At 45.0% G+C, this 8,160-nt stretch overlaps 1 protein-coding gene across 1 annotated transcript; it reads right to left on the minus strand.

Moving 5' to 3' along the window:
• VIM (vimentin) lies at positions 1–8,154 on the minus strand. The gene is made up of 9 exons (XM_081811680.1): positions 7,478–8,154; positions 6,765–6,825; positions 3,646–3,741; positions 3,397–3,558; positions 2,741–2,866; positions 2,182–2,402; positions 1,678–1,721; positions 1,202–1,287; positions 1–358 (listed from the first exon to the last, which is right to left on the minus strand). Exons 1-9 carry the CDS (start codon positions 8,038–8,040, stop codon positions 317–319), a joined length of 1,401 nt encoding a protein of 466 aa, XP_081667806.1. The 5' UTR covers positions 8,041–8,154; the 3' UTR covers positions 1–316.
• Positions 8,155–8,160: the final 6 nt, after the last annotated feature.

Consider the following 8,160-nt stretch of genomic DNA (forward strand, 5'->3'; position numbering starts at 1 on the left):
AATTTTCCAAAGATTTATTGAAGCAGAAACAAGTTGGTCAGATATTTGTTGGAAAAAAAGCAGTTTTAATGGTATTCAAAAATACTTTTTAAAAAGTATTCTAGCACAAGTTTTCTTCATAAACTAGATTATGTTGTAAACTTTTTCCTAAATCTTTTAAGAGTGTTGGTTCTTAAGAACTAGAGATTATTCCTATTCCAAATCTATCTTGCGCTCCTGAAAAACTGCAGAAAGGCACTTGAAAGCTGTTTCTTTAAGATACGGATTTCTTTTTTATTCTTGCTGGTAGTATTGCTGCACTGACTCTGTGCCCTCTTTACTCAAGGTCATCGTGATGCTGAGAAGTTTCATTGATAACCTGTTAACAAAAAAATTCGAATCAAATAGAATACCTGTTGAAGATGAAATTACCCCGATAAGCATGACAAAGGAAAACCCTCCTAAGTAGGTATCATTGATGGTGAAAATAGGCAGGTTATGTTAGCTGTGCACGGCCAAGGTCACAGCTAGGAGGGACAGATACATGTGTAAGACGCTCTTCACCTACACGCAAAAGAAGTATCCTATGGAATGTTAGCACTTAAAAAAAGAAAACTTAAAACTGTGTATGAAGGATGCTGTGATAATCCTATGCAGCAAAGTTTAAAAGCCACGAAGACGGACTAAACTGTACAGTCAAGTGCATTTTAAGTGTATGTGCAAGGGGAGATTCCATGAAGATCGCAACAGATTTCGGCCATTTCTTTCCTGGCGTAGAGAAGTAACGAGAAACGAACTGATTATCCGGCATATCCTTGTGCTATGTCAAAGGGCCTAAGAGTATTCAGGTGGCAGTCAGTAGGGAAGCCCGTATGTCCAGGATCAAAACATTCCTGATATCAAGGGAGTCTACTGAAGTAGCTCATGGAATGAGTCTAGGAAGTAACTTAAAGAAGCTGTGCGCTGATCTTAAATTAAGGAGCGTAGGAAAACAATCACTTATTTTGGACAGTAGGAAGACTGCTATGTCACCTTCATATTCAGGAGCCAAATAGTTGGCTGTGTGTCGTGCCGGGAAAAAAGGCCTATTCTCTTTTGAGGGGTCATGAGTGAAATCAAAACCTCCCCAATTAGCCAGGTGTTATCTGAGATAGAGACTTATTGATTCACAAAGCTATCGATGTCTGCCTGAGATTATGCGTTTTGGCTGAAATATACCAACCTGTCCATCTCTAGTCTCAACCGTCTTAATCAGAAGTGTCCTTTTTGAGTGAGTGTCAACCAGAGGGAGGGAATCCAGATTGGTTTCTGAATAAAGAAAAATCGCCCAAAATTAGTAAAAGTGAAATTCTAAAAAGACAAGTAACTATTTTGCCCAAAGAATTATGATCGTTGTTCACAACCGTCAAAAGCGCTCCTCCCCAAATAATTCTCAAGACTTTACTAGGGCCTGGTAACGCGGTAGCATCAGGATGGACTATTTCAGTGCATACTCCAAAGGAAGAAGTCCAAGGGAGTTGAAATTTAACTGGCAGCACAGATTATAAGACAGTACTTGGGTCTAAAAATTATGGATGTTTTATAGGAGTTTATCTTGTATGGCATTTTCAAAAAATCATTTAGCAAATTAGTGCTTTATCATAAACGGACTGGTTACAAGCTGCTGAAATTTTTCATAAGGGGGGATCAAATGCTTACCCCTCAGGTTCAGGGAAGAAAAGTTTGGAAGAGGCAGAGCAATCCTATATAGAGATAAAGAAAAACAGTATAATTTTGGAAAACGACTCAAACAATAAGGAATGAATTTCTTCAACTTCTTGTTTTCATCAAATAAGAGAATGTATTTTCGTAGTTCATTAAGTGAGGGATTTGCCTCCGAAGTATTTACCTAGGACGGTCTCATTAGTACATTTAAAATCTTTTCCTTTGAGTGTTTTCTCTGAGCATTGCAGAGTGGGAAAAGCGTTGGCGCTCCCTGAGTTGTGAGTTCAAATCCCAGCTTTGCCACTGATTAACACTGATTAGAGCAAGTTAGTTACTAAATCTCCCAAACCTAAGGTTCCATATCTATACGAAGTGGTCAGCAGCTACGTTGAAGAAATGTTCTAAAGATGAAGAAGTAACGCATGTAGGTAAAGTGAGGGGCATAATTCCTAAAAAAGGGTACCTATTAACACACGTGCATAAGCCCTTGTGCCACACCTGCTCTCCTCGCCTTCCAGCAGCTTCCTGTAGGTGGCAATCTCAATGTCGAGAGCCATCTTGACATTCAGCAGGTCCTGGTATTCCCGAAGGTGACGGGCCATCTCTTCCTTCATGTTCTGAATCTCATCCTGCAGGCGGCCAATAGTGTCTTGGTAGTTAGCAGCTTCGACGGCGAAGTTCTCTTCCATTTCACGCATCTGGCGTTCCAGAGACTCATTCTGCAGGAGGTAAGAGAGGCTTCCGTTGTTACTTCCCAGGAAACCCCCAGCTATTCCCAGACCCACGATCTGTTCCCCTAGTGGCAAAAATGGGGAGCAGCACTCCAACTTCAGGTGAAGGATATAAGCATCAAGTATTAGAAGCAAGAATACAGGTATAAGCTAAAACCTTCACATCTCGAAGTGCTCTTTGAATCTGTCCTGACAGCTCATTTTCTTTGGATTAAAACATAAATTTGTCTTCATTTGAGGTTTTGTTCGGATAGCACCATGAGCTTGATCAATGTGCATGACACAAGCGGCTTATGGTCCGTTTTTTAGTGGGATGGGATACTCACAGTCCCTTTGAGGGCGTCCACTTCACAGGTGAGGGACTGCACCTGTCTTCGGTACTCATTCGACTCCTGCTTCGCCTGGCGCAGAGCATCATTGTTCCGGTTAGCAGCCTCAGAGAGGTCGGCAAACTGTTGGAAAGAAATGACAAAATGTGGACCACCCACGTGACTTGGTCCCCTAAGATCCCCTAAGATCCCCTAAGATTCTCCCTTGCCTGGAAAAAGGGGAAAGCTTCAAGATGGTAAGCAAACAAATAAATAAATAGCACATGATCCAAATCAAATTTTGTATCTTAAGTGCAAAGCTCCATGTCCTCCAGACTATGTCTACATTTCTGTTCTGAACAGCGAAGGAAGAGTGGCAGAATGCTGACAATGTTTTCAAGTAGAAATTCGATACATTACCCTCATTCAAGAAGGGTGGGGGTCACAGGTGTGGTGTTGGGATTGCCTCTGAAGTAGGGTTCAGAAGGGAGTGGAAAGAAGGGATGAGTGATAGGGAGGCTGTAGCAATAAATACAACTGGGACGAGAAGTTCAAGAAGTTCAAGCCAACTTTCTGACTGGACTTAAAGGGTGTGCAGGGATCACAGGCAGGTACGAGCATTTCCAGAACAAAATGCTCTTCTCTTGTTCTAGCCACACTGATTGCTTTCATACCTTGGACTTGTACCATTCCTCAGCCTCCTGAAGGTTCTTGGCAGCCACGCTTTCATACTGCTGGCGTACGTCACGCAGGGCAGCCGTGAGGTCAGGCTTGGAAACATCCATATCGATTTGGACATGCTGGTCCTGAATTTGGGCCTGCAGCTCCTGGATTTCCTGCAGAAAGAACAGACAGAAGGTCAGCCATGCCCAGGATGGGGGCAACTTCATCCACATTCATTCACGAAACGTGGCTCCACTTGCCTCATCATGTAGTTTCTTCAAAAAGGCAATCTCTTCTTGCAGGGATTCCACTTTACGCTCAAGGTCAAGACGTGCCAAAGAAGCATTGTCAACATCCTGGTTTGAAAAGAGAAAAGACAGGGCAGATGGGAGGGTGCTGAAGTCGATGGCTTACCTCCTTTCTTCATTTTAAGTGAACCATATGAGCTTAGTCTCTTTACTATGAAAAGGTTGTTGAGAACTTTTATGACCTCTGAATAAGTCTATAAATCACCCAGTACGATAATATACTATACTTTCTTCTCTTCATTAGTAAATTTGAATTGTGACCCACTGTATTGTATTCAGATGGCTAATAAGCAATTTAAAAATAAGTAAATGTTAAACTGCACTCTGAATCTCCATTACACTAGTGAAGTTTCTCATTATTTTTAAAATTTCAATTCCAGTATAGCTAACATACTATATTATACGAACGCATTAGTTCCGGGTATACGATACAGTGATTCAACAACCCTGTACCTGTACAATACTCAGTGCGCATCACAGTGCTTGTGCTCTTAATCCCCATCTCCAATTTCACCCATCCCCCACCCACCTCCCCTCTGGTGGCCCTCAGCCTGTTCTCTGTAGCTAAGAAGCTGTTTTTTGATTTGTCTTTTTCTTTGTGCATCTGTTTTGTTTCTTAAATGCCACATGAGGAAAATCATATGGTATGTCTTTCCCTGACTTGATTTTATTATTTTTTTAAACCCAGAAAAATCAATGTCACCACATTTTTAAGATATCTTTTTAGAATGTCATGAAATAACATGATGTAATAGGGTTGACCAGATTTCATTTTGTGTATACTCGAGGACACGTAAAACAGAAATTTGTGCTTCAAAAGTTTCAGTGTATATCTGAGCTCTTTTATTCTCTGCTGAAATCTTTTTTTTTTTAAAGTGGGCTCCACGACGATGGGACTTGAACTCACGATGGAGATCAAAACCTGAGCTGAGATCAAGAGTCCGAGGCTTAACTGACTAAGCCAAATGTATCCTTAGAATGCAAAGCAAGTATATAGTCATCTAGCAAGGCTAGATGTTGCAAGGCTAGATTTATAATCCAGTTCAATTTGTACACTGGCAAAGATGCAGTTCAGGCACATAAGGAAAAGAAATGTAATTCTGCACTGTATTTTCTTTGCTTCCAAATCTGGTAGAATTTTCTCTTAAAACTCCCATTGCAGGGCGCCTGGGTGGCTCAGTTGGTTAAGCGACTGCCTTCGGCTCAGGTCATGATCCCAGGGTCCTGGGATCGAGTCCCACATCGGGCTCCCGGCTCAGCGGGGAGCCTGCTTCTCCCTCTGACCCTCTCCTCTCTCATGCTATTTCTCGCTCGCTCGCTCTCTAATAAATAAATAAATAAAATCTTTAAAAAAAAACAAACAAAAAACTCCCATTGCATCCTGCAAACGTGTGTCCATCCTTTTCACTTAGCACTTTGTAAATTCAGTTACTTAGCTTGTTTCAGAATGACTGGTCAAAATGCATGTAATGAAACTATATGCAGAATCCTTGCTGCTCAGGCTCTCCTGTGTTTCCATCACTTGCAAATTGCTATGTCCCAAAGATTTTATTTCCCCTCAAGGAAATGTTGTAAGAATTTTTATACCTCTTATCTTGTCAGTAATTGTATGTGGAATACACTTTATAGCACTGAAGTCTTAAAATGTTGAGCGACCTCTCTCACCTTCATGGAAATGTGAATGAGGAATGAGTGATAATTAAAAAAAAAAAAAAACCTGGCTTGGGAAAAATTCACTTTGCTTGTTAAGCCCTAAAAAAAGATGCGGAAGATAATTACGTGACATTGTGACATTTCTACTTCCTTGAAGAAAATATGAGGGATTTTACTGAATCCCTAAAGAGGAGATCATTCATATTAATCTTATTTTATATTAACTCACTACACTGCAGAAAACATTACAGATATGATGATTACAAATGCTCAGTTACTAAAATGGGCCACACACTGCAGTGCTTAACTTAATTTGGTAAATGTATTTCTGCTTCAAAATGTTATTCTAGACTATTCATCTGAGAGCTTAGATAGCCATCCCAGTAAGTGTTCAGGAGAATAAAACTATGCTAGCGGCTCTTCCTGCTTTTGAATTCCAATTTCAAACTAAAAATCCTTGAAGTCTATCTAGCTTTGGAGCAAAAAGTCCTTTACTTAAAAAATCCATTCTTGGGCCCTAGGTTTGTTCTTCATTTAAGGAGAAAGTGCTAGAGAATAAAGAAACCAAATAAAGAAAGGCCTTCCAAAATGTGAGGTATGATTGTAGCTTTAAGAACTTTTCCCATCAGATACTTCACAAGTCTGGACCAGATACTAGATAACGGATGTTAGCCAATACGTGTGTCCAATTAGAACTGCGCTTACATCATTACATATTCAATAAGAATGTAGCCTGTTGCAAAGCTTCTCTGGGAACACAAAGACTCCTATTATTTCTGTCCAGAGCCACCACACTTGCCAGAATGTCTGTATCTACATTCCATCGTGAAGCCCGTAGAAACCATTAATACTTTCAGCCCAGGGGACAGATGGCTCCTTTTCACTCTTATTAGATCACAAAATAGTTGTGCCTAGTGATACTTCCATATAACTTTAATGCCACAATGAAACTTGCAGGGAAGAAAAGAAACTTGCTGGCGTAAGTCCAGTTAAACTAAGTTTCTTATCCTCCAACACGTTTACATTTCAAACTACAGGGTATAACTGTGCTTTTCATGGCCTTGTAAAAGTTAGCCAACTTGACTTTAGTAAGCCTTAATCTACATCAAACTGTAACTGTTCAGAATCAGAATGTCAATGTGTTGCAAAAACGAAACGGAAAAAAAAATTTCTTTGGAAAAAAATCTCGAAACAAAGTAAAAAGTTAAAGACTTTCTTTCTGTCCTAAGGAACAGCTTCACTCATTCAAGGGTTTTCATTGGGAGAAGCTCCAATCTGTGCTCTTTCTGCCACTAGGGGGCTTTGTGCACAGACGTGAAGTTTTGCACTATCTAGACACGGGCTACGTAACTTTGAGAATTGCTCCGGGTCGATCGGGTGGGGTCCGGTGGCTGCGAGCGGGAACAGAATCTACAAACCTGTCTGAAAGACTGCAGGGTGCTCTCGGCTTCCTCTCTCTGAAGCATCTCCTCTTGCAACCTGAAACAGTCGCACATTAACCAAACGGGAACTGGGAAACCGCCAGGGGCGGGGCGGCCACACCCAACCACCACGTCGCTGCGCCTCTCGACAGAAGCTGCTGCGCCACCTCCGCGGGCAGCCAAGCACTGCGGCTTTTAGAACTGCGGCCCTCCGCACGTTTTAGCGGGTCCTCGGCGACAGCGTGCAAAAGCAATCACGGTCGCCACCGGAACCTGGAAGGCGACCGCCGCCACCCCGCCCCCGAGGAACCTCCGCAATCCCTTTGTCTCGCTTCCGCCACTTCCCTCCTCTCTTCCCTCCTCCCGCCCCACGCTGGAAGCCCGCCGGAAGCGGCCAGGAAACTTTCTAAAAGTTTGGGGAAATGGCGCTCATCGCTTATAAGGGCCTTCGGCTGCAGACAGAGCGGTAGTTTTAAGAAATCTGTAACCTGAAGCGGGGTGTTTTGGGGCAACCAGTGGGGGTGGAGGGGAAATGCTAACTGCAAGGTCTGGGTTTAGGGCGGGGCTGCGCCGCCGCACCCACAACCCCGCTCACCCGCTGTCCCCCAGGCAGCCACCACCCCAGCCACATCAAGGGCGTGGCAGCTTCTCGCGGGGGCCCTGTTCCCCTCTCCCTCCCCTCCCGCAGCCCCGCATGGGCGCCGCCTTACTTCTCGCGGAGCCGCATGATGTCCTCGGCCAGGTTGTCGCGCTCCACCTCGACGCGGGCCTTGTCGTTGGTGAGCTGGTCCACCTGCCGGCGCAGCTCCCGCATCTCCTCCTCGTAGAGGTCCCCCAGGCGTGACTTGCCCTGGCCCTTGAGCTGCTCGAGCTCGGCCAGCAGGATCTTGTTCTGCTGCTCCAGGAAGCGCACCTTGTCGATGTAGTTGGCGAAGCGGTCATTCAGCTCCTGCAGCTCCACTTTCTCGTTGGTGCGGGTGTTCTTGAACTCGGTGTTGATGGCGTCGGCCAGCGAGAAGTCCACCGAGTCCTGCAGCAGGCGCACGCCGGGCACACTGCTTCGCAGGCGCACGGCGGAGGAGCGCGTGGCGTACGCGCCTCCGGGGGACGAGGCATAGAGGCTGCGGCTGGTGCTGGGGCGCAACGCGCTGCCCAGGGTGTAGGTGCGGGTGGACGTGGTCACGTAGCCCCGTGTGGAGCTCGGCCGGCTCCCGGTGCCGGGGCCGCCGAACATCCTGCGGTAGGAGGACGAGGACACGGACCTGGCGGACATGACTGCAGAGGGTGGCGGTGGGCCGGGCGGCTGCGGCGGCACGGACCGGCTCGGGGAGTACAGGCGAGCGAGAGCGCGGTGGGTGTGGGCGGTGGGAGTGCTGCTGCGTCTCTGGCGCGG

Source organism: Leptonychotes weddellii, unplaced genomic scaffold (genome assembly GCF_054177405.1).
Source record: "Leptonychotes weddellii isolate Sample4059 unplaced genomic scaffold, ASM5417740v2 HiC_scaffold_9322, whole genome shotgun sequence".
Classification (NCBI taxonomy): Eukaryota; Metazoa; Chordata; class Mammalia; order Carnivora; family Phocidae; genus Leptonychotes; species Leptonychotes weddellii.

Bases quoted from the DNA above. Each gene is read 5' to 3' on its own strand.
- VIM (XM_081811680.1), bottom strand. From the start codon at position 8,040: ATGTCCGCCAGGTCCGTGTCCTCGTCCTCCTACCGCAGGATGTTCGGC. The intron at 6,826-7,477 runs GTAAGGCGGCGC...CGACTGTTTCAG, and splicing joins ATCATGCGGCTCCGCGAGAA to GTTGCAAGAGGAGATGCTTC. The intron at 3,742-6,764 runs GTTTGTAGATTC...TTTTCAAACCAG, and splicing joins CCCTGCAGTCTTTCAGACAG to GATGTTGACAATGCTTCTTT.